This window comes from Temnothorax longispinosus, chromosome 11, assembly GCF_030848805.1.
Source record: "Temnothorax longispinosus isolate EJ_2023e chromosome 11, Tlon_JGU_v1, whole genome shotgun sequence".
In the NCBI taxonomy this organism is placed as follows: domain Eukaryota; kingdom Metazoa; phylum Arthropoda; class Insecta; order Hymenoptera; family Formicidae; genus Temnothorax; species Temnothorax longispinosus.
In genome coordinates, this window is record NC_092368.1 from 1,081,518 (window position 1) to 1,105,798 (window position 24,281).

The 24,281-nt window shown below is 38.8% G+C and overlaps 3 protein-coding genes across 4 annotated transcripts; 2 read left to right on the forward strand and 1 right to left on the reverse strand.

Annotated features, from left to right (window-relative positions):
* Positions 1 to 95: 95 nt before the first annotated feature.
* Myo31df (Unconventional myosin ID) lies at positions 96 to 11,434 on the reverse strand. Of its 2 annotated transcripts, XM_071793321.1 has the most exons (15): positions 11,088 to 11,434; positions 6,289 to 6,395; positions 5,967 to 6,162; positions 5,510 to 5,729; positions 5,186 to 5,398; positions 4,867 to 5,070; positions 4,584 to 4,782; positions 4,320 to 4,489; positions 3,987 to 4,247; positions 3,610 to 3,854; positions 3,165 to 3,327; positions 2,752 to 3,084; positions 2,400 to 2,590; positions 2,071 to 2,319; positions 96 to 1,871 (listed from the first exon to the last, which is right to left on the reverse strand). In XM_071793321.1, exons 1-15 carry the CDS (start codon positions 11,171 to 11,173, stop codon positions 1,664 to 1,666), a joined length of 3,045 nt encoding a protein of 1,014 aa, XP_071649422.1. In that variant the 5' UTR covers positions 11,174 to 11,434; the 3' UTR covers positions 96 to 1,663. The 2 variants fall into 2 exon arrangements, with proteins under 2 accessions (XP_071649422.1, XP_071649423.1); XM_071793322.1 differs by lacking the exons at positions 6,289 to 6,395; positions 11,088 to 11,434 and having other exon boundaries at positions 5,510 to 5,769; positions 5,967 to 6,102.
* LOC139821915 (uncharacterized) lies at positions 10,939 to 16,399 on the forward strand. The gene is made up of 4 exons (XM_071793336.1): positions 10,939 to 11,075; positions 11,786 to 12,099; positions 14,428 to 14,755; positions 15,055 to 16,399. The coding sequence occupies exons 2-4, from the start codon at positions 11,883 to 11,885 to the stop codon at positions 15,137 to 15,139; spliced, it is 630 nt and encodes a 209-aa protein (XP_071649437.1). The 5' UTR covers positions 10,939 to 11,075; positions 11,786 to 11,882; the 3' UTR covers positions 15,140 to 16,399.
* A 116-nt stretch (positions 16,400 to 16,515) lies between these two features.
* Positions 16,516 to 24,061, forward strand: LOC139821906 (tRNA endonuclease ANKZF1). The gene is made up of 12 exons (XM_071793324.1): positions 16,516 to 16,818; positions 17,662 to 17,859; positions 17,940 to 18,256; positions 18,460 to 18,574; positions 18,656 to 18,801; positions 18,912 to 19,137; positions 19,219 to 19,485; positions 21,519 to 21,710; positions 21,908 to 22,190; positions 22,288 to 22,429; positions 22,522 to 22,695; positions 22,778 to 24,061. Exons 1-12 carry the CDS (start codon positions 16,659 to 16,661, stop codon positions 22,949 to 22,951), a joined length of 2,394 nt encoding a protein of 797 aa, XP_071649425.1. The 5' UTR covers positions 16,516 to 16,658; the 3' UTR covers positions 22,952 to 24,061.
* The last annotated feature ends 220 nt before the right edge of the window (positions 24,062 to 24,281 follow it).

Below are 24,281 nucleotides of genomic sequence, written 5' to 3' on the forward strand. Positions count from 1 at the left end.
ATTGAAAGTATGTCAAAGTGATAACGTGAAACAACGCGGCGTTTTCACGAGACTAGAAACGTATAAGGAAAAGTAAAGAGAACGTACAAGGAGTATAAAATGAAAATTCCACTTTATTTTCTAACAATGGCACATTTCTAACTTCACGATTACAATTGCCAATGGAAATGAAGTAAATTCTGTTCGAATATATAAATAAAAGAAAATTAGCTCGTTTTTAATGAATGTTTTATAAATGCATAAATACCGGATTAACGGATTCTATGGCAATGTATAACAATTTCGCATGTTAATCGAAGTAATGGCGAAATAATCGTCAAATAATATATATTTTGATTAAGCTTGATCGTATGTATATATATATATTCCTATACAGTCTCTAAATCTAAGTACACGGAAAGATCCAAAACTTTCTTTGGAAAAGGACGCATTTAACTTTCGTTATATTTTGTATCGAGTTAGCAGGCACTACTGGTGTACGGTAATATATATTTAGTTTATATATATTTGTTTTATCGTACTGTGCTTTTTGTATTTATTTATGTAAAAAATCTTCAAAAATCTTTAAAAAAATATTTCGATCTGGTAGTAAGTAAAAGGCCACAAGCTTACGGCACATTGCGGTTAATAAGAAACGTTTTGTATAATCACCGTAACACGTCGGTAGCACTTTCCTTTGAGAAAAGGACAACTCGATGACTTTCTATGAGTTAACGTTTAAGTTATCTCGTATAAATTACGCATTCACTGTTATACCCCCCCCCCCCCGGTGAAACTCACTTTCGTAGATTTCACGTCTCGTCCTCTCTCACGCCGCACATTACAAGCTAATAATATTAATATATTAAAGAGTATTTACAGAGAAATGCGTCGTGGGCGCTATACCCGATGGAATATACCAGCGTACGGAAAGAATTTATCAAGTTTCTCGTATGCTTCACGCTACGCAAGTGACTCGCATATGTCACGTGTATGTAATTAACTTGTACTGTCACATTTTTTTCTTTTTACATACTCTTGACATAAGTATATCTATTATGCAGGCACGCAGTTGACGAAAGTTCAAACTTCTTAGGTCTACTAAGAAATACTCAAAAAATGTTAAAAATAATTCTTCACTGAAATTATTGAAACGTAGAATGAAAAATAACTAGAAGTTATAATGAGAAATTAGAAATTATAATGCTGTATAACATTATTGAAGAAAAATCAATAATGTTTTTAAAACGTGATTATAACGTTCTTGTCAAAATTTTTTTCACGGAAAGAAACCTGCGCTTGAATTTCCGGTCGTATGTCTGCAATAATATATGATATATGCCTATGATAATATATGCATAATATATTATATGTAACGAGAACTTGGACATTATATTTAATTTAAACGTTTGATTACGCAACAGATATACATAGACATCGTTCGAACTTTCAGCACAGTAAAATTCGCATTACATTGACATTCGTCATAACGTGATTAATATTACATGAAAAATATGTAAAAACAAATGATTCAACTGGGAAAAACTTTCAAATGCGAACTCTGAGTACTAAATATTGTCTCATGAAATCGCTGAACGTAGAACAACCGCACGGCGGAACGTTTGACAAAAAATATATTTCTTTATAATACAGTCTCGAATAAGTCGTCGGACTTATAAACTGATCAATGCGGATTTATTACGAATCTTGTATTAACACTATCGATGATGCCCACCGACGGTGGAATGGCATAGATGATTTGATTACCGTCCTTCTTGAATGTGGGCTCAATCAAGTCAGGCGTCACTTCAATGTGCAATAATCTGCTCTTGTTGCCAAGCATACATTTGAACTTCACATCCACTGTCACGTGTAGATCGGCACCACGCAGCCTATCCAAGAAAAAAAAAGACTTTATTGCCAGATTCTTTCAAATAAAATTACAAATAAATAAAAAAGGTACACCCCGAAATTCGTTTGAACTGTTCATTAAAATTTTCAGAGATCAGGAACAATTTATACGGTATGTATCTAGAGAACGCATTCGCATATTAGATATTGAGTTTTTAAAATATTTTCGAGACGACTTACTGATAGTATCGGTTGCTCAGCACGCCAACCAGCTCTCCGACCCTGTCGTCTTTGGCGATGATCGACAGAATGAAATCGTTTCCACGATTCGAGTGAATTGTGATAAGCTGATCCCTTCCAGGCGAAACGCTTAGGCCAGTGATCTCCGCTATCGGCATACCTTTCTTCATGTTCTTAAACTTGACGCCGTCGAGTTTATACACAGTATGTTCCGTCACCACCAAAACGCGATCCGCTGGTTTGTTGAACCTGTATTATTTCTTGGATTACCATATTATCACGATCATAATATCATTATTTATCACGAGATTATTGACAAAATGAAAAACCTGTTAGTCTTCCTAATAAATGCGCTGAACAGAACGGTCTTGAAGTGGTCGGTATTTCGTAGGTTGTTTATCGAAGAATTGAAAACGTCGCTTTGAGAATTCTCGTCCGGCTTGGACAGATAGTTTCCCTCCCAACGACGGTCTTGACCCCAGTAAGATCGCTTCGAACGCAACACAGCACCCGCGGCCATCTGTAAAACAAATTCATGGTATAATTAGCGAATCGCATCGAGCTACTGATAATCTATTTTAACTGGCAGAAAGATCTTTATTAACTCTCTGATCTCCGATCTTTATTAGCTTTCTCAAGTTGCGGTAATAGAGATAAAATAAACGGCGAAAATTGCCGTGCCTTTAATCGAAGTTGCGGCCAATCCTCCCGAGGAATCGCTCTGAGTATCATCCATGCCCACCACCTCGCGTACATATTTCTCAAAGCGGGCACCACGTGTCTCACGGCGAAATTTTCGCGCGGCCATGGTAAAGTCTTGCCGTAATTTCGCAGGTTCTTGGCGCCTTTGAATGTCCGCTCGAGTTGCTTGATGTACACGCGTCGTTTGTATCTTCTGTAATGCTCCATCAGTACTAATGCGGCCTTCATCTTCTTGTACTTTTGACGGCAGAGATATCCTCGCCATTGCTTTTGTAAGAGAATTACGACACCTGGTATTAAGTCGCTGCGCATCTGCGAACAAAATAATTAATCAATATTCACTGACTGTAAATATTGTCGCGATATATGAAATCCAGATTAGGCCAATTAACCTTTTCTAACGCAAATAAAGTCTGCGGCGAGCGAATGAATATCTTCGTGTGCCCGTACTTAACATCGTCCGAGAAATTCTTCTCATCCATCAATGTGCGTACGCCATCCTTATCACTGTCGCCTCGATAGTTCGGCCATGTGTATTGTGATATCATTTTGTATCTGAAACCGAAAAATTAAATTTATTGTTATTTCCATAACTTTGCATTTAAAACACTTATAATTTAATCGTTCAATAGTTAAAAAAAAATTCATAAATCGTAAAGTTAAACGTCCACCTAATTCTCATTGCTCATTTTTTCTAAACACATTATTTTGTTTTTCTTTTATTTATTTTACTCTTATTAGTTCCTTTCATTCTTGTTCAATAATTATCCGATGATTATATCAATTCGAATAAGCATTTTGTTATTTAATTTTATTGCATTCTAACAGGTTCAATACCTTTTCAGAAATCTGTCGTATCGTTGTCTGTACACGAAACCAGCCCGTCTCACCAATATGTTCTCCACAAGTCCCAAGTATCTCACTTGATGGTTTACTCTCTCCTCATCGAATACAACTGGAGACTTTACCTCGTTTGGTTTTATGCATCTGATATAAAAAGGTTCTTTACTCGCTAGATTCTTCACCAGTGCAATCATAGAATTGCGGAACATGGTGCCAGCAGTTAAAGGCCTCTTTGTCGTCTAAAATAAATAATGCGCAGATTTTTTTAGATACGATCTTTTTCAAATAATTGAAATCATGTATCTACATACAATATTAAAAATATGATTGTAATATGGTTCAACATATGTATGAGCGACCATCTTTCTTACCTTCAAAATGTTCTGGGCACCCTCAGGCCACATTTTGCTAATTACAGAATTTTTGCTTTGATAGAGAAGACGTTTAAAGTCTTGGAAGAGTGTGTCTTTGTTCTTGTCGAGGAAACCATTGATATTGTAAATCACATCGCCCGCATAATGTTTGATCTTAAATTGCGTTCTGTGTTCTAATTCTTTGTCCATCGGTTTTAATTGTCGAGAGCTGTAGTGTTTATGATTCACTAACTTCTTATCCATTGCGTTGAGAAGAATCTAGAAAAAGGCGTTTGTGTATTTTTCACAAGAGAATCTTCTGCTTAATAAAACTTTAGATCTTCCAACTACCTCATCCGTGACCTTCCCGACGTTGAGACAAGCTTCATCCATGATTGCTATCATTCCCTTGTGAGCTTGATCGACCAAGTCGCAAATGATCTGATTGTTAAAGTATTCAATGTTTTGCCAAGCTATCCCTTCCTTCTGGTACTCTTCTTGCTCTTGTTTCAGAACCAATTCTGCGACAAAATAATGCTCGTAATTACGATTGTGAATCTTATGTCTCTCAATCCGACGTATTCCCGCGCATATTAAGCATTAATTTATACTCACCGATAAAAAGCTGTTGCAGCTTTTCGTTGCAATAATTGATGCAAAACTGCTCGAAGCTATTTATGTCAAAAATTTCGAAGCCGTAGATATCGAGCACGCCGATCAGCGTTCCGTATCTCTTCATGTCGTCACTGTTATTTACGTTGATCGATCCATTGACGCGCGACACTATCCACGTGAACAATCGCTCGTATACAGCCTGAAAGATTCATAAAAATCTTTGTCAATACATGTTAATTAGATCGTAGGAAACTCTATACGAAAACGAATAACTTGAACGCACTTTCGCTAATGCATCTCGGCCATATTCGGCTTCTATCAAAGTGTGAGTCTTCTGCATAACTTCTCCACCCGCCGCTATGACTCTCTGCGAGAGAGCAGTGCTTAGATCTTTCGAGTTGATGGAGAATAAGTTAGCGGTGTCATTTAAAGCACTGTTATTTCCGATTATAAGTTTGTCATCGTCCAGCCTGAAGGTGACGTTACCCTGTAAAGTAACAAAGAAATAAATCACATAAAATCGCGTATGTAGCTACATATTGTAGGAACAAATAAAGCATTAATGTTGAGAAAAGCATTCCACTTTTATGTCAACTACCTACCAAATGTAAGATACCAGCGACGATATTCCATATGGTCTGCGTCTCGGCCGTGGAGAATCCGAGGGTAGACATGGCGGTGCAAGCAGTTTTATAGTCGCTTCTGTCGGAAGTAGTTGTCTTGTTATTGCTTCCATTGCCGATGAAGTAGTAAGCGGCTGGATCACGGACCAAACGTAGTTTGTTCAATTCGGCCTCGCTGCAGCCGTTCAGTAACTAAAAAATTAAACATATTTTTGCTATGGCATATTTGCAAGCGATTTATATTCCAATCTCGCGCGACGAGAAGTTTTAAGCGTGAAATTAGCGAGTGCGAGCGAACGGAACCTGATAGAAGCAGTGAAAGTTGCGTTCTCCCTTTTGCTGATAGACCACCCGCGATTTCTCGAGAAGGTAATTGGTCACGTGGCCGCCGATGGGGTCTCCCTTGAAATCGAAATTGATGTCCATGTACTTTCCGAAACGCGACGAGTTGTCATTTCTATTTGTTTTGGCGTTACCAAACGCCTCCAATATCGAGTTCGACTGAATGAGAATGTTCTTCACCCTGAAAAGATGCGCAATCGTTTTTATCACGCTTAGCCGCCCTATGGAATGAAAATATTTTCAGTATCATATCAACGAAATCTCTATTTTACGTTAAGCGCTGCGCGATGGAGTAATACACGAGAATTTCCAAAAATGCAGCGAACAGAACTTAATCTTATCGCTTATAGAGATTCGCGCTAGACAGATTAGATAGCGAAAGCTGATACTAATTGTCATTTCAATCGACAACGTGTACCTCTCGATTTCCTGCTGGCCGCTGAGATTGGTCACGGCGGCAATATATTTCATTATGATTTTGCTAGCTTCTGTTTTACCAGAGCCCGACTCGCCGCTTATAACTATACAAGTGTCTCTGCCCTGTTGCTTCATCTCCTTATGCACCGCATCCGCGATCGCGAAAATGTGCGGCGGGTTCTCGAACAGTTCTCTCCCTGGAAATAATTTTTAAAGATAAGAGCGTCGAAAATTATTTAAATGTGTACATACATTTTAATCGCCTCGATACCAGTCAAATATTCACCTCGAAGCGAAAATTATTGATATTTTTTCGATCGTACCTTTATACTTATTAATCTGGTCCGCATCGTAAATATTGGTGCTCCTGTAAGGGTTCACGCTCACACAGACCTCGCCGATGTACGTGTAAATCTTTCCCCCGTTAAATCTGCAACAAAATACAACAAGAATGATATATTAAGAAAAGATGTAAGGTAGAATTAACTAAAATAAATCAAAGTTAGGGTTTTCTAAGCAAATTCATATTATTAAAATGAAATCTTGATAAAAATGTTCTACAGGAAACCAAAACAACGTAAGCAGTCTTATACTCTATGTATGCAAGCCGCAAAACTCGATAAAGTACTCATTGTCAGTTTCCTTGGAAGGGAATTGTTCGTTAGTTCGTAATAAATAGTTTTACGGTTCCGTGGAAATTATAGACATTCGATATCCACGAAAACGAAAGATAAGTGTTATCGACTTTGGGATTAGTGAAGCATAATGAGTCACTTGTCGTTACTTCGATAACAATTGCGCGCTCGCTAGTGCAAATAATCATTTTTCTACACGCAGCGAGAAGTTTAAAACGATATATTTGATGTACGAGAACGTTTTAACTTTTAACGTTCATTCTAACATTTACATATCCGATATATTTAAAAAGAAGCGCTGTATTCTGACAAATTAAAGAAATACAAATCCAGATAAAATCCCTTTATAATAATTATTATTAAAACCCTTTATAATAATTATTATATCGCATTATTCATATCATTGACCATTATGAGGCTGAATTTCGTGGAAATGACGCAAGCGCAATCCGAAAACTATGCAACGACTCGAGGATGACGATGACTCATCGCCGGCACGAGCCCCGATAAGGATTACACGAGACGCATATATTCGTCGCGTGTATCCGAGGATACGCGTCTTCGAACGCTCATTTTCTCGTCGAGCATTTACCGCTAAACGAGCTTGTCTCTCGTGTGTTCCTCATTTCGCGTCAGCGTCGCGGATGACATGAGTCGTCGTCTGAAATGATGACATAAATCGGTAAGAATAAAATGTTGACCTATGTAGCAGCTCAATCGTGGATAATCAGTCAATATTGTATTTAATTTTAAAGGGTAAACCTGAAGGTTTGAATAACAGTTCAAAATATTAAATTAATAGACACAGCTTACAGCAAGCCAACGTTAAAGAACGAGCCGAGACTCTTTCTTTAATTGTTACATATCCTTTCTGAATTATACTGCAACTAATTATTTGTTATCACAATATAGTCATTTGAGAGACTTCTAATTCCAAATCTTTCTCTTAGTGAAACTGTTAAAGCTGCCGAGAGAAAATAATAACGTTTTACATTAAAAATAATTTCATAGATGTTGCTCCTGAAAAAAGAGATTTTTTTTATCACGAGCATGATTCAGACAGTCACGCTTAAAGTTAAATAAAAGTAAGAACTTCATGTACGTTTTCCCGATATGTTCTTTTGCTTCTTTCTCGTGAAAGTTGCAGTTTAGCGAACGGTCGGAGTATCAGTGATTTTGTCGAACCGTGGAGGAAAAAATAACAGGCAAACCCGTTTTCTAGTAAAGTGAGTAGTACGACACACGACACAAGGTATCAGAATCGTTCGAAAAGATATGTGCTTAGTCTACGGTTGCGACACAAAATGAAGCTAGCTGATATGACAGTACCGCCAGAAAATATTTTCTACGCGGATTACTTGATATAACGATATAACGATATAACGTTAAACAAGAATGCTTAGTAATTTACTTGCATTATAACAATTTGAAAAAAAGTCTCGTTTTCCTTTTTATAAATTTATATAATTCAGATCTTTCAAACCGTAATTGAAGTTTTCAGTCTATTGTTAAAAATTAAATATTTTATATTACATATATTCTTCACATTAACTTAGCCGTTTTTAGATAATTATAATTGATTTCTCTAATATAATATCTGATCGGATATGTTCATCTAAGTGATCGATCCCTATAATTGCACACTTATCAAACTTATTCAATAGATATTTCTACTTAATTAAACATGCTTAATTTGATTCAATCTAACGTGCAGATTTATTCGAGATTTCACGTAATATGTCTATCCCAGTGTACGATGAATCAGAGCGCGTATAATTCATTTTCACTCATGAATATACGCCTTCCAAGAAATATGCGTCACGCATTGTGTATTATTGACCTTCGGGTGCTATGAGCGAATTACATATCGAATCTCAATCTATAGCGTAGATATTTTACAGGTAAAAATATGTAATTTATATTCAGTGTTTTGTAAAACCGACTTGCGCGAGAGACGCGACATTTCCATACATATATTGAACAGATATTCGAAATAATTACAAATATCGGAAACATTGTACGGATCTTTAGTGTCTTGGTATTTTTTTGGTACTACACAAAGTTGTAGTACCACGGATTTTATCGTTAGAGCGTTAGAAAGTCGTTTATTATTTTAAAACTTCTCTTTTTAATTTCTTACAATTATAAGGTCCTAAGCTGTTGACTTGCTGTAATTGCGGCGAGAATATACGGATTAACGACCGCTTTATCTTAAATTGTGCTACTTGTCTCTCTGGTCTCTGTGCGTGCGATTTCGTGGCGGATGTGCGTAACGCGCGTATAGTTGCGTGAGTCTTTATCCGCAAAACGATACACCCGCGTAACCGCGCAACAGGTATAATATCGTTGCTTCCGTCAGTTCAGTTGCTCACAATGTGATATTCACGTCCGTGCCCCCCGCGATGTAAACGATATCGCAAAGTGAATCGGAGTAGTTTCCCTGACGTGTTCCTTTTTGCGACACGAAGCGACGATTTTCTTCGTGACTCGTCTGTTTTTGAGCGTACCAGCTTGTCATATCTTTAGAAACCGTTCGGCTGGCAATCGTATGATAGAATAAAGATCCGTTTATTACGAAGAGACGATCGACTGAATTGTCATCTATCTTTGGAAACAATTCGGGCAACTTTGCAATTAGAAGATAGAATAAAAATCCGAAGAGACGATCACCTACTTGAATATTAACTAACTATAGTTTATCCATTCTAGAGATTCTTAGGGCTTAGCGAAATACGCTCCTCGATATTAAATATCTCTACAATCGAGCGTTAAATTTTCGTTGAATAAGAAGTTAATAACTGGAATTTCAGCTCTGCGAAAGAGAAAGATGCGTTTATAACTGTCTCTACGACAGGACGGCGTGCAACAACATGGTTTCGGTTAACTAAGTTAATGTGCTAATCGCCGTTTTTAATTCTCTATATTACAGCTCCGTCTGCGAAGATACAAAGGAGACGACGTAGCTGTGATTAACGTCGATTAACGGCCGATCGCACCTTATTGCTGTCATCTAGAATCCGACTGCAGCCGTGGTCTGCTGCAAGCTGCAACCCAACTCGTTATTCGTCGTCTATTTACAGCCTCGCTTGTAATACATACACGCGGAAAAGTAACATCCAGTTAAGTTATAATTAGTGTCGATGTAACCGTCCTGGGAAAAGTTGTCACTGTGACGTGTGACATGAAAACGAAAGTATGAAACATGATACTGTTGGAAAATATCAAAGATAGTAAGGAGTAAATTATACATATACATACTTCCAAGATTTAGTTTTCTGATATACGTACGAGTGTGCATATCGCGATTATATCGCTCGACGAATGCAAAATATATCTTATTGAATCTGACGATTTTTCAAGGAAAAACGCACGTTTTGTTCTTTCGCCAATCTATTATTTGCCTTAAGAAGAAGTAACTTCACATATGGATACTTGAAAATGTCATTCAAAATAAAATAGATTCAAAAAAAAAATATGATGAAAGTACCTGATTCCCATATTAAAATTATAATATGCGCTAGTAAACATCAAGTACTTATAGTAAACATCCCATAAAAAACGCCCGGATTTTCTAAGGTTTCCTTCGATTCATTTCTCATTCGGGAAATAAAAAGCCGAAACAATCTACGTTTATATTTTCTTTTTTTATCTCAAATTCTGGACTCATTGTCAGTCAAGTACAAAACATATATGAGCAAGAATCGCTTCGTATAAGTAATGATTTCCTCTCTTGTTTTCGATTCTCCAAGAATGGAAATATATATAATCTTTGCATTTTCTTCGTCGTGCTTTTGGTCGCGACGATTAAGAGGAACCTTGTGGCGCCCGACTCTCGCAAAAAACGTAGGCCAGAATTAACTGGTCAAGGCTGTCCGGTGGAAACGACCTCGGACTCGGACGTCTTCCCGTACGTTGTCGCCGTTAGCGGGTCAAGTTCAAGATACATTAGGAACTTAATATTCGAGGTACCTGAAAGATATGAAAGAAAGAAAGAAAGAGAGAGAGAGAGAGAGAGAGAGAGAGAGAAACGAGGGGAATAATAACAGACATGTTACTTCATTCTCCTCTCTTATCTCTATATGAAGTCATTCTATTGCCTCACGCGCGTATATTCACTTTCATTAACAATAGATAATTATTTATCAGAGTTCACAGCTCCCGTTTCTCGAAAGAAAAATGAAAACTCGATAAAAATTTCTACGTCAACATCTCCAGAACGGTTTTCCGTTCGGTTCGCAGAGAATGCAGAAAGGTGAACGTAAACCCTTCACTATCTCTAGGCGACCACCTGCCGACGCGCAGGCCACACCCTCTCGCGGATATAGCGACGAACCGAGAGGAGATCGCACGCGCGCGGGGAGGCGCTCGGCGCTCCCCGCCGTCCACCTGTCAGGAATCGCGTCTGCAATTCAACGAGTTTTGGAATACGGAATACGGATCGCCCGGTACTCCGATTACTCCGAGGGATAAGAATGGTGTGTACACACCTGATCTTGAGGTTCTCCACCACGCGCTCCACCGTGATTTCATCCAGCAACACGAAGTCGCCGATGCCGACGTCGTGGCTCGCCATCTCTGTCTCGCTCGTTCCCTCGTCTTCACGGCACGGCACAGCACGGCACGCGCGCAACGCTCACGATCGTAATAACCGCACTTGTCAACCACCCACGTGCTACCACCGCGCGCGACCGATCCGCGCGCACTGACGTGAGTGACGATTGGCTCCCACCGCGGCCACCGCACGACGCACGGTCCCACCGTCGGCCAACTTCGCTATCTCGCGCGACGCGAGCAGCGAATGCGGTCATCTTCAGCCCTCTGCCGCTTTCCGCCTCCCCACCGCGCTCGGTCGATGACGGTGCGCGGTAGGGCCGTATGTATACATACGACAAAATATTCAGACAAAATCAGGATTGCCGACGAAGCTTTTCGCGTCTAACCTTCGATAACTTAACTGGCGACCACGTCACCCGATAGAATTGCAAGAATTTCTGCACGTCATCCAATTTCATCTTCCTTTCCAAACGTCGAGCCTCGCGGCGCCGGTGCACGGTATACGCGGTGTACGCCCCTGACACGCGGAAGAGACGGACGGCGCGTGCGCACTCGCGCACGCCCGCGCTTGTCTCACCTTTATTTTTGGAAGCGACTGGCGGCAGTGGCGGCTGTCACAGAGAGTTGTCAGTTGTTATAGTTGTTGGTTGTTGGACGCGCTCGGAGCTCGGACGTGCGTGTGTATACGCGCGTGCCCGACCGATCGCAAATCACGTCAATCACGAGCGATGTCAACGCGGACAACGATGACGACGAGGACGACGACGTTCGAGCCGACGATCGGCTCGTCGCTGCTGACGAACGGCAACAGCAGCCTCGCCGAGAGCCGGAAAGCCACGCCGGCGAGACTTTGGACGAAGGTACGCGTCAACGAGTGGACGTTCAGCCTGTCGCTCTTCGCGTTCTCGCTCGCCATCGTCTTGGGCAAGCTGTATGTGAATTATGGTAAGTTGGTAAGGTGAAGTGATGGAACAGGCGAGTCGCCTCTCTCCCCGGCGTCTCGTCCTCCCGAGATTTCCTTGATTTCCTTGATTTCCTCCACCTCCCGAGACTCGGACGTTCGCAAGCCTCCGCGCGTTCGCGCGTCCGCGCATCGATAACCTCTCAGTTGAGGTTAGACGCCTCATTTAAACACAAATCGCATTTTGTTTTGATTCTGTTGAAAGGGACGTTCCCGGCGATCTGAATCGCCTCCACGACGAGAATCGTTGTCGCGCGAACCGACGCGACGGTAGAGACCGGTCGCCGCGCCGGTAGGACGGTAGGCGCCGTTCCGTCAGACGCGCAAGTTTTTGTTTTGGTAACGTTGGAAGCCGGGATCCGGGATTGCCGACGATGCGAATCCGTCTCGAGGAAGCCCACGCCGACACTTTAGATTTTCATTTTGTTTGCCTTCTGTTTTTATACGTCGAGGAAGAGCGCGACGAGCTCCGATGGAAAACGTAGTGCCTGCCTTATTAGTTCCTGCGACTATATTTTCTGTACCACCTGCGTTGTGTTAGATGTGTTCTTTTCAGTTACGCTTTCTACGTTCACCTCCCTCTTTCCCCGGCTTTTGCAACATTTAACATATAATTGATTTCGTAGAAAAGGAGAGGTAGAAATGCGTGGCTGAAAAAAAAACAGATCTAACATATGTCGATGATAATTTATCCCAGGCGATTTCATTTAAGTTGCTCTGCGTTCTAATTCTTATTTATTATCAACAAATCTGTACTTCTTGAATTTATTTTTGTAATATTAACCGCTGATGCTTTCTGATTTATGTAATATTAACCGCTGATGCTTTCTGATTTATGTAATATTAACCGCCATAAGGCTAAAACCTAACAAAAATCGCTTATTCGTTTATGTTAATTTTACAACGTGTGTATCGCTACGAATCAGCGTTCCGTGAGTTCCATCCCCTTCCTAGGATAGATCCTGAAAGTCGGACGATCCCATCCCCGTCGCTATTGTTTTCGATAAACGAATATTTCCCTCGCAAAAATTAACAATTTTGTGAGCTTCATTCCCGAGAGATGGAAACGCGTAGGTGAAATAGAGACATCTAATACATAATATATAGCTCGGCAGTAATTTATCCAGGCGGTCGTTCGTCAAATTCGCTCTGCGTTCTAATTTATTATTTGTTATCGACAAATTTTTTTGTATTTATTGAATTATTTATGTAATATTAACCATCTGTGCTTTTTGTAAAGCGAAAACCTAACGCGGTCCGAAAGTCATCTGTTGGTTTATATTAATTTTACACATTTGTACCGTTATGAATCAATGTTCCATCACACATTCTTAGGATACCTGCAAAGCCAGACGATTCTCGTTGCTAAGTACTGATTTCAATAAATGAATTATTCTTTATCGCAAAAATTCACACGAGATTCCGTGAGCTTATTCCTCTCAGAAAATACTTTAATATCGTGCGTTGCAGCGAGAGATGAAGAGATAACCGACGATTACCTGCGTCTCCAAGGACTTTAGAATTTAAATGCGCGACACGCGAACTCGCGTTAAAATGCACACGTCGCGCACATGCGGCCTGCATTCTTCGGTTATATTTTTAACGCCGCGTGGCCTATTTCTATTACGAGATACATCTTTCCGCGGGCAACGCGAGTCCTTCGAATCCTCTCCAGCCTCCTCGCCAGCGCGCGTTTATTACGCGAGATCTCTGCGTCGCCCGTGACCGAATTTGTCAAGGCCGTGTTGTCGCTCGAAAAGTATAATACATGCTTGACTAGATACAAAAAAGAAACTGGAGATAGCTAGAGACAAATAACAGGAAAGAGAGAACTTTTTTTATTTTATTTATCTTATCTTTTCTTTATCTTATCATTTAATTAAATCAATTACTTTTACGGTGAACTTGGAAGATTTCGCGCATGTTAAGGTATAATATGAGTATCTATGGTATAATATAGTCTTAATAAAATATATATCTGTTATCTCAATATTAAAAATGATAATTCTATTTTATGTAAAATAGATGGTTTCTCTCTCTTCACAAATTAATATATATTCTATCAATGTTGTGTAACTCAGAAGAGAGTTGAATGGCTCGTTTAGAATGAGGTAGAAGATTATTCATTAACATATAAAAGCATTCTAACATTTAGAATGATAAATGATATTGTTTAAAATAAATGTTTTCTTTGCCCTACAAATGAATGTAATCTTGTAATATCTATAAAAAAGCTCTACTCAACCTCTCTCTTTCTCTTTCTTTCTAGAGATTTATGTGGCTGATATGAGTTTCTCATGCTCTGCCCTTAGGAAAGCCTTTGTCATGGCAAATCGGCGATCGATACTCGTTGCCGTCGGTGGCAACGTTTACTCAAATGTACGAAACGATACCGAGTATGTCCATTTTACCAAAATTTGACGTGAAACACGTGGATAGCGAGAGACTCTTGAATGCCAGTAATCAGTACGCGGAGACAACCGCTCATATGCTGGTCACATTTTACGGGAAATACGGGTGGCTGTTGAAAGCAACGATGAGCGGACTTGTGATAACAGGTTTCAGTTGGTTCATCCTTTACAAGGACAGCAGTATACCCGGTGTCAATCCACCGTCTCCCTTCAGCCCTTCCAGACAGAGGTAAAATCTTAGTTTCTATTTAATTACGGTATCTGTCCCTATTTAGCTGTAATTCCATACAAGTATCATGCTTTAGAAAGTTAACTATTCGCAATTGAAATGCATTTTTTTTTATTGTATAATACGCAATTGATAAGGATGTATAAAAGTCTAATAAAAATATACCTTCTATTGCTCATTGTAAATCTATCAGGATAAACGTAAAATAAATCTGATATTTATATATTGCTTGAAAAATAATTGCGGACATAAGTATCGCAATTTACAACTGTTAATGTCGCTTATCGCACATATTTCAGGATACGCGGAAGCTCGAGGATACAGATGAATTATTTAGTCGGTGTGCTAAATGGGATATTATGTTTCGTCTACATGTGTCTTTAATCGACGGAGACGTCGTCGGTTTTCGAAAGATGATTCTATTTTCCTTTCGTCTATTTATATTATTTATTTCACTTATTTATGTTGTCGGCGGCAGCAATGCGTTTATTTACGAGTGATCTTGATATTTTGTAGCTCTTTTTTGTTGTGATTAACATAGTACGATATTACGTAACGCTCGTAAGTAGCTGTAATCTCTGAGTAAATCAAATGTCGCGAGAATGCATAGAGGCACGTTTCCCAAAATGTAGAGGTACTCCAAACGATGCGACCCGCTCTGTTAGCACTCAAAGAATTTGTTCTACTTCTGTATGTACCAGTAGTCGTTACTGCTAACGGCACAATGTGCAGAAACTATAGAACCCAAGTGCGTTATTGCGCGGCACGCAACAACCAAAAATGTCAAAGTACAAAAGAGACCGTTGTTCCAGACCCTCTTCTCCAAATTTTACATAGTTATCTATTGCTAATATTAAGACTGATCGATTATCTGACAAAAGGACATATTTATTGTTAGACTAGAGTAAGTGTTGCGAGGTACAATTTTACTTTGTACGCAGAATATATATATTTTTGGCATGCTTATATAAAAATAAGTATAACGCAGAAGCGTGAGGCTACGAGTAACATTATATTTATTAAGTTAATATATATAGCATATTTAACGCGTCGTCCTGGATGTTACATGACACTTCTTTAAAAAAAGGAGAAATTAGGTAGCTAACATGCCGAGAATATGTTGCGACGAAAAATGCGCACAGGAGACACATTAACGTACATTTATACACTTAAATTGTTTTGATAAACAAGAGATTAAAAGTGAATACATCGCGGCTCCACTCTCGCAAATATCAAGCTCAAAAGTATGACCTTTAATTACAAACGTTCATAAACATTTATAAAACATTGTAAACACTTGCAAAAATTGCAAAACATGGTTTCTAAATATTGGGGAGCGCGAGAAGTGATAGTTACATTTCAAAAAGATAGAGTAGGATGATTCCCAGAGGTTTATCATACGCGATAAGAGGCTCATCCTCTCCGGTCATCGCAGAATTAATGTTACAGAGATACGCTATAGAAGAATGTTTTATTTTTTGAACGACTAACATAGGCAGGATTAAAAAAAAAAAGAGTGTTCGTAATATATAAGCTGCGCCTTATTGTAAACGTAATCGTTGTACGTGCACATATACGGCATATACGGAATCTCCGCATTCGCGAGAACGGAATGCCATTCAATAAACGTTTTGAATCACAGAATCCGCACGTCGCGTATACATGAATGCATGTTCCTTAACCCGTTCGAATATCCCGCCCGACGGCGACGTGTTCGCGCAGGATGGTACGCGCGATGGGTGACGCAATCGCGACTCGCGAGGAGCTTGCGCAAATTGGCGAAACGGTCAGTACACACTGCACGGTGTGTGTTATCACGCGTGTGCCACGGTGAATCTCTTCGTTGTTCCGTCGATTTTCCGCCGTTTTTCCTCGATCCTTCGATCCTTCCCACTTTCCCACGATGGCGAACGAGACGCGTCCGACCTGCGAGGCTGAGGCTGAGGCCGAGGCCGCGAAAACGGCGGATCACCAGGTCTACAAGATCCACAACCTGGACGACTTCAGCCGGATCACCCGGGGAATCAAGGTTGCGCGGTGCATGCAGTCGCCGTCCTCCTACGGTGAGCCGCGAATGTTTAACGAGGTGGAGAAACTCTGGCAATTGACGCGCGTGAGCGTCGAGCGACGAGGATGCGTTTATTTATTTTCTGCTGAATAGATCTGCTCCAGTTTTGGAACGGGAGGAACACGGACGTTCGGGTTGAGTGCAGAAAGGTGTAGCTAGAACAGATGGACGTATACATGATGTTTGACAGGGCACCGAGCAGGCTTATATTTTCGAGAGACGTAATTGTCCTTTTTGAAACAATTACGTTTGTTATTATTTTCGATGTCAGGTTTTGACATTTTTGATAGACCGATCGATTCAAAGGCATAGACAATAGACATAGAGGAAATGATGTGCATCATGTGCATGTCGGAGCGTAGTTTTTGTTTAGAAATGTTTAAATTTAAGAGCAGCAATGATTTTCCTGTTATAAGAATTCGTATTCTGGGAATGTTATTGTTTAATGTCATTTAATATGTTATGATTGTTATTTACTTCCACATTAACATTCTGTACCCTAAAATTCATTGTTATATTAAAAATGTGTAATACGATAATAATCGTTGATACAATTAGAGTATTATAAGGATTATTGAGTGAAAACTTTGTCTTCATATCTAATATAATCAGAGTTAGATCTGATATCAATCAGGAAATTAATAATATCGAGTCTCTTTGAGCTATATAAAGCTTATTTAATTATAGGAATTGAAGAAAGTTGAATATTGTTTTTTGATGAGATTATCCTAAAAAATCAGCAAGCATTATCTTTATTTTCTCAATATCAGTGAGAAAAATACAGGATATATTTGTGTTTGACAACATTTCACATATGGAGTTTCTCTCTGCTTTGCAGTGCCTGACAGCGAGCAGATATTATGCCAGCTGGTGGTGTCCGACTCCTTGTGTTGTTCCCACTGTAGTGCCGAGTTTGAGGACAAGGTGCAACAGAGGCTTCACTACAAGCTGGATTGGCATCGTTATAATCTCAAGCAACATCTGAATGGTTTGAAGTCGGTTAGCGAGGACAGCTTCAATAGGTTGGCCGGCGAAGGTACAGTCTGAGATGAAGTACACGGCGACGATGCGAGCTTTAAAGCTGTGCAGAAAGTTAGGCATGTGGAAATTTTATAGGCGACATGTCTAGCCTGTCCGGTAGCGAGGTAGAGTCCGAGAACGAGGACGATGCTGGTACTTCGGAGACTGGGACCTCGTCTAACGAGCAAACTAAGAACGAGCCGTCGAGTAAGTCTGGACTTGGCAAGTCCAGAAAGGCGTCAGAAAGACGCGGGAGGATAATCGAGTCGGACATTTCGGACACGGAGTACAACGAGGAAATGTCCAAGGAGCGGAAGCTGCAGGTCGTTGCGAGTCGTCACACCAAGGTGTTTTTCGAGAACGACGACGGCTATATATTCAGCATCTATCGGTGCCTGCTGCATCACAAGAAGGTATGTTTGTTATCGTTGGCTGAATTGCCGTCAATTATAGAGATGTCCCTAGCAAACCTATACGCTACTATCGATATTGTTGCGTGCGCTTGTGAAAAAATTACACGCGCACGAAATATTATCTTGAAACCTGATCTACTTTGTTAGAGTCACTTGGTGTGTTCTGTACTTGCCAGATCGGGAGATATGCAATTACGTTTTAGGACATTCCTGAGAAAGACACCGAGATGATCGCTCAGGCGTTGGACAGCGGCAGAAAGACCAAATGGACGGTTATCATGGTTGGCGGTGGACACTTTGCTGCGGCTGTATTTGAGGGTACGCATCTTAAGAATATTTATTATTTTTTTGATGCTCACAAAATCGTTACATCCACTCGCTTTGATATATGTATTACAGATGGTGAGGCTATCGTGCACAAGACCTTCCACTCTTACACTGTGCGGGCAAAGCAAGGATTCGCTCAGAATTCTCGTACGAATGGTAATCACGCGAAAAGCGCTGGTGCCAGTTTGCGAAGATATAACGAAGCATCGCTTATTCAGGTATATACTTTTGAATATTTCCACACTTCTGTAAAAATTAACGAATCATTTAACGACTAATGTGAATAAACTGTCTGGTAAGTTGCAAACTAACACGACGATTCTTTCAGCATGTGCAAGAGATATTGGAATCATGGTCGATGCACATCAACAATTCATCGGCTATTTTGTACCGAGCGGTCGGTCCGCATAATCGCACGGTGCTCTTCGGTGGCAAAAATCCTCCCTTAGATAAGAACGATTTTAGAATAAGACCACTGCCATTCCCTACTCGAAGAGCAACGTTTAGAGAAGTCAGGAGGGTATACGACATACTGAGCACTATGGAGATTTACGGTAAACAGTTGCTCACCATTTAGATTTTATTCATATTCAATCCGTATAGATCAATTTACTTTATGTAATACCGTACTTTAGGCTCCGCGGCGGATTTCACGGACTGTTTCCCCAATTCTCCGCGACAGCCCGTACGTAAGAAGGTCTCGAAACCGGAGATCATGAGCGAGATACCCGAGGGAGAAGTTGCCACCGAGTATAATCTTAATGCCGGTAGTAACGGCAATCCGCAAGAAAATGATAAGATTAAAGCACCTGCGCAATCTACCCCGGAGAAACAACATCGGAATTCCCGTCCACATATAGATAGGGCGAAACCGAGGAAAAGTCCGAATCGGCCACTGCCAGGTACACGTCATTAATATAAAACATGAGTAATTCTGGGATTCTCAATTTTTTTTGTTTAATTCCAGATATGCTGTGATTAATGTTGAAAAATAACCACTTGTATAATTAAGGACCTAAGATTTATGCATCTCGCATAATCGCATAATTTGTAAAAACCTATTGAAACAAACTCTTTTCACTATTCTAAGTGTTGGGACACCAGTAGAACCCGATTATTTATGCGCACAATAACGCATAATTGAGACCTTTTGCAGCATAATGTCATTTTCCCGCATAATTTCGCATAATGTTGCCAAAACATCGTATTTTCATCATAACATATCATAATTTCACGAGTTTAATCACCTCTATCAAGTTAGCCCCCCCTCCATCGCAAAAATAATCCGCACCTATTAAAAAATTTAGTGCTATTTATGTGCTAATGTGTTGCTCTAGTCCGAATTTTGTTGCTCAAGCCGTTTAGCAGGAAACGGCGATCGAAATGAGGAGGGGGGGGCCAGCTTGTCGTCAAGCTAGCCCCACTAAAAAACACATATAGAGTGCTCAAACCCAAAAAAACAAATACACCAGAATTTGTTGCTTTTTTGTTGCTTCAAGATAGCGTGAAAACATTTTTGAAATATAATGTTTTTAGAAAATACGTATATCCGAATACTTAACAGAGAGCACTATATTGACTACATCTTAAACAACGTTATATTTCCAAAATGTTTTTACGCTATCTTAAAGCAACAAAATAGCAACAAATTCTGGTATAAACGTTTTTTTTTATTTAAGCACTTTATATATATTTTTTCGCATGGGGGCTAACTTGACACTGATTCTAGCCTCACCACATACTAAAAAACACATATAGAGTGCTCAGATCCAAAAAAACAATACACCAAAATTTGTTGCTTTTTTGTTGCTTTAAGATAGCGTAAACAAATTTTTGAAATATAAGGTTCTGTAAACAATGCCACTAATAAATACTGCATCTTCGACCGTTATCTACGACTTTGATGGTTAAAAACTAAGTAAAAGAATTTGTTGCTCGGCTCTTTTTATTATAGTCTTAAAATATTCTATGAACCGTGCCCTATTAGAATATGCAACGTATGATTTTGTTGCTCGCCCCTAACTGCAAATAAACAAATTATTTATCTCCGCGTCGACCGTTATCTACGACTTCGATGGTTAAAAATTATAAAGCAAAAGAAACTTTTACTTAGTTTTTAGTCATTGAAGTCGTAGATAACGATCGACGCGGAGATAAATATTTGCAGTTAGGGACGAACAACGAAATCATACGTTGCATATTCTGGTAGGACACGGTCTATAGAATATTTAAATAACAAAAAGACCCGCCGGATTAGAGCAAATAGATGACTAGAACAACAAATTAGCACATAAATAGCGCTAAATTTTTTAATAGGTGCGGATTTTTTTTACAATGGTGGGGGGGAGGCTAACTTGCTAGAGGTAGTTTAATCACAGTTAATCGATATACATTCAAATTCGAATCTAGTGAATTCTGGTCAACACTTCTGTACCTTTATTTTTTTAGTTCAGTTACTAGGTATTGCTTGTGTTGTATCTCAAGAGATACTTTTAGTTTATTTTATGTTCTTCATTTCATTAATTAAATTTTATAACAATTATAACTCAAGTTAGAAAATTCCATGCATATTTCATACTTAAATTTAATTTTTTTTATTTAATAAACTGCCTCTATAGATGGATTATTGTATCTGTATTTTGATTTCTTATTTCCCTCGACCCTCAGTGTACTCATTAAACTCCATCTCTACTGCTAGACAGTGGTTTGTCCCAAAGCAATAATGGTATTTAAAGTACATACTAAGAAACAAGATCATACACACTAAAATTCAGCTTATTTTAGACCGCATAATTTTGCATAATTTCAATAAAATTTCACGCATAATCAGGCATTTTTAAATGCATAAATCTTAGGTCCTTATGTATAATTATATTTTTATATATTTGTGCTGAATTATAGAAAAATTTTCTATAATTTTATTTCTTTTTTACAGATATTATTGTTAGGTTAGCTCAATCGTCCTCCGAGTCTGAAATGGATACAAATTTGCAATTGGACATCCCTTTAATTGAAGAAGATTTTGAGGTATCGTTTATGGAGAATTTACAAGCGTTTCAAGATACTGTGCCAAGATACATGAAGAACAAGAAAGCTCATCGGCAGAAAAAGAAAGTGAAGAAAGACAGTAAGTTTTAATAGATAATCTACATCAAAGTTGTAATCTCTTCGCAATAATTTAAGAACCTAAAAAAATGTTCACAGTTTAAATTATACAATAAAAAAAAGGTTTTCTCTGATTAAATTAAGGGAAAATGAAAAATGTATCAATACATACTTTATTATTTTATTGTTTAAAAATGTTTTACGTTATATTATTTTCAGCTCAGATGAACAATGAAGTGCTGTCGGATGCTAAAAGTAAATTATGGAGTGCCTGTAAGCGAGGCGATAATGATCTGCTATCATCGGTCATTGATAACTTGTTAGCTAAAATTAAGGAGTGCGAAGAGGAGCAGAACAAGAAAGATATCACGGACACTTGCGCCACATCCAACAATACTCTCGTGAACACGGACGACGTGGCGAAATTAGTTAACGATACCAACGAGGACGGTAATACGGTGCTGCATTTGGCGGCACTCGGTGGATACCACGAGCAAGTATGGTGCGTGCGTTACATTTTATTTATTATTGAACAAATGTTATAATTTTAACGAAATCTTAACTTTAACGATGTTTTACGTAATTCGATTTGTCGATAGGCTACTACTAGAAATCGGATCTGATCCTTGCAATAAGAATAAAAAACTACAGACCCCTTATGTCGCTGCAAACGATAAGAAGACTAGAAATACGTTTAGAAGATTTATGGAAGCTAATCCGGACAAGTTCAATTATCAAAAGGTATTATTTATATCAGAAAATTGCATCGATATACTCGAAAAATAGTCTTATTATCCATAAGCTACATCATATATGTTTTAATGGTTGTACAGTCTCAAATACCCGGGCCACTCTCCGATGAGATAGAACAAGCGGAGACGGAGAAGAAAAGACAGCAGCGGAAGTTGAAGCGTTTTAAAGAGAAAGTTAAGAGGAAGGAGTTTGAATTGAAGAAACAGGAGGAAAATGAGAAGCAGAGGTTCCTTAATCTCAGCGACAGAGAAAAGGTTATTAATAAACGCGTTATTATACGAAATTTTTTACTCGGTGTTGGTTCTGATATCTTATTTCTTTCCTTTCGTTCTGCAGAGAGCATTGGTCGCGCAGAACCGGATGTTGAACGAAGGATACACCGTGGTGTCGCGATGCTTCCAGTGCGCCATCGATATGACTGATAAGGTGCCTTTCGAGTACAACGCCAATCGTTTCTGCTCAATGCCGTGTCTCAAGGAGCACCGTCTTCACAATAAATATGTTATCTGATGGTGCATCATGTCTAGCTAGGAAAACTTTTACGACAATTACTCATTCGTGACTGCGATTGGCGAGAGGCTGCATTTACAGGCAATTTACTGTACATGTATAAATCATTTATGCCGAATTATTCATACAACTTCATGTGGAATTTGTTTTATAATAATTTGAATGTAGAAAGGAATTTTCACAATGTGATCGTGTTTTCCTTCAGAATATTCTTTTATGATAAAGCACGATTCTCAGAAAGTAAGGATGAGGAAGTCTTGATTAATTTTAAGAAATACGAAGAAACTGAACCGTAAGAAAATTATGTGGCGCATAAAGAATTTTGACAATGTGTACGAAGATGTAGTGATGTAAAAAGATAAATAATATGCTCGAAGGATTTGAAAAATTTTTTCAAGCTACAATAGATTTTATATTTCGATCTATACATATGATCGGATGTACACAGATGGCACATTTTTTTTACAAAGTATAATGTCCCAGATAGCAAAACGGGAGTGTGTAAAATCATGCAAATGTATTGCTGAAAACAATTTATATTATTGTTGCCACAAACATTGCATAAACAATGAATTATAACTCCGTTCAAGATTCATGTTTTATGGTGCCTTTGCAGCAAAGATGTGTAAATTGTTTCCATCAATAATATGTAAACTGTACATCAATGGAGTCTCCAGACGTAAACTTTTGCTGCAAAAATTTAACAAATATCGAATAAACCGTTGTTTGAAACAAATTCAATATTGTTGTTGGATATTTGCGAACACAGTTTTACCGGCGCTTTACTTGATACCGTTTTACTGGACTGCTTGATACACCACTCACGCCCATTTTCAACGTTACAACTATTCATATCCATTTTCTGACACTGCCTGTGAATATCTTTATTTTTCGTTTAAAAGTATGCTATTTTGAAAATTAATATTAAATTGTGAACATAAAATATAAATAAGCGAATCGCAGCCTATCAAATGATTATGTACCCGAAAAGCATGATATACTATTTATTAAAAATATAATTTTATATAATATACTTTTGCGATATTAATAGGTTTAATTACTGTATATTGTACATGTAATATTAAAATTTAATTGCATATTTTTAGTTAATCAACTTGACACTTATTACCCATCCATTTGACTTACATATAGTATCACGTGATACCGGACCAAAGTTGCGTGTTTAAATATTATTTCGTCATTATTAGTGGCATCTGGCATCGCGTATAGCATTTATTATTAGAAATAAGAGAAATGAATGAACGCAAATCACGTGAAGTTTGCCGCGCAGAAGACGAAGCGCCTCCGCCATATTAATTACGTAACTCCT